Source organism: Auxenochlorella protothecoides (assembly GCF_000733215.1).
Source record: "Auxenochlorella protothecoides strain 0710 unplaced genomic scaffold scaffold90, whole genome shotgun sequence".
Lineage (NCBI taxonomy): Eukaryota > Viridiplantae > Chlorophyta > Trebouxiophyceae > Chlorellales > Chlorellaceae > Auxenochlorella > Auxenochlorella protothecoides.
This window is the reverse complement of record NW_011934476.1, coordinates 345,844-346,737: the sequence shown is the minus strand read 5'-3', so window position 1 is coordinate 346,737 and position 894 is coordinate 345,844. Positions and strand designations below refer to the sequence as shown.

General features: G+C 60.2%; 1 protein-coding gene across 1 annotated transcript in view; it reads right to left on the bottom strand.

The window, feature by feature from the left end:
• Positions 1–231: 231 nt before the first annotated feature.
• F751_6583 (Sedoheptulose-1,7-bisphosphatase, chloroplastic) overlaps positions 232–894 on the bottom strand; it is a gene marked incomplete at both ends in the record, with an annotated part of 3,318 nt that continues 2,655 nt past the window's right edge. The window contains 2 exons of the mRNA XM_011403811.1: positions 232–438; positions 661–875. Coding sequence (XP_011402113.1) covers positions 232–438; positions 661–875 — 422 coding nt within the window. The remainder of the gene's footprint in view (positions 439–660; positions 876–894) is intronic.

Here is an 894-nt window from a genome sequence, read left to right as displayed (position 1 = left end):
TCCCGCAATTCGAAACCTCAGTTTGACTGGGACCCATCGGTTGACCCCGGGTGGTTGCTGGGTGAATCCTCTTCAGGAGAAGCCGCTTGGGGTACACTCCCGGCTCGTCAAGCACTACTTGCGCGCGAGCGACCGTTCCAGACATTACAAACAAGAAAAAGCTATCTTCTCGGCCGTCCAACCTGCCACGACTGTGCCGCAGCGCCTCCAGGTACAACCCCCAGCGCAGGCTCATGCCACGAGCTGCTCCTCCTTGGCAAAGCGCTCCGACTTGCCGTACAGCATCTTCTCGAACCTGGCCACCTCCTTGATCGAGCCAAAGCAGATCTGGGTGCGCTGGTCGTACTGCTTGATCTCGACATCCAGGCCGGAGATACACTTGCCGTCCGCCGACGAGTGCCCGCCCGCCTTCTCCACCAGCAGCGCCAGCGGGGCGACCTGGGAAGAGGGGGTTAGGGGAAGTGACTGGCATATGGACTCTAAGGACAGGGTGATAGGGCCTGGTTGGTTCTTCGTGGGCATGCGCATTGCTCCCTTCCGCGCTTGTATGGAAGATTTGGCCCCACTCGCGGCACCCATGGGGCGCAGGGGCCGGTCCGACACATGCATCCTGCCCAAACCTCAACAACCACACTCGCCCCCCCGACACACAAAACACACCTCGAACAGGATGCGCAGCTTGGCCTTGGTGGTGGGGGAGATGACGTTGGTGAACACGCCCTGCTCCTTGACGATGATCTGGAAGACGTCAGGCACCATGCCACCCGTGTACCGCAGGGTGTACTGCTCCTGCACGTAGTGCTGCACCAGCTTCTGGTACTCTGCGTTGTCAAAGGTGGCCCTCAGGTTGCCGGGGGAGAAGATCTTGCCCTCCTCTGTGGTTGAATTGATATG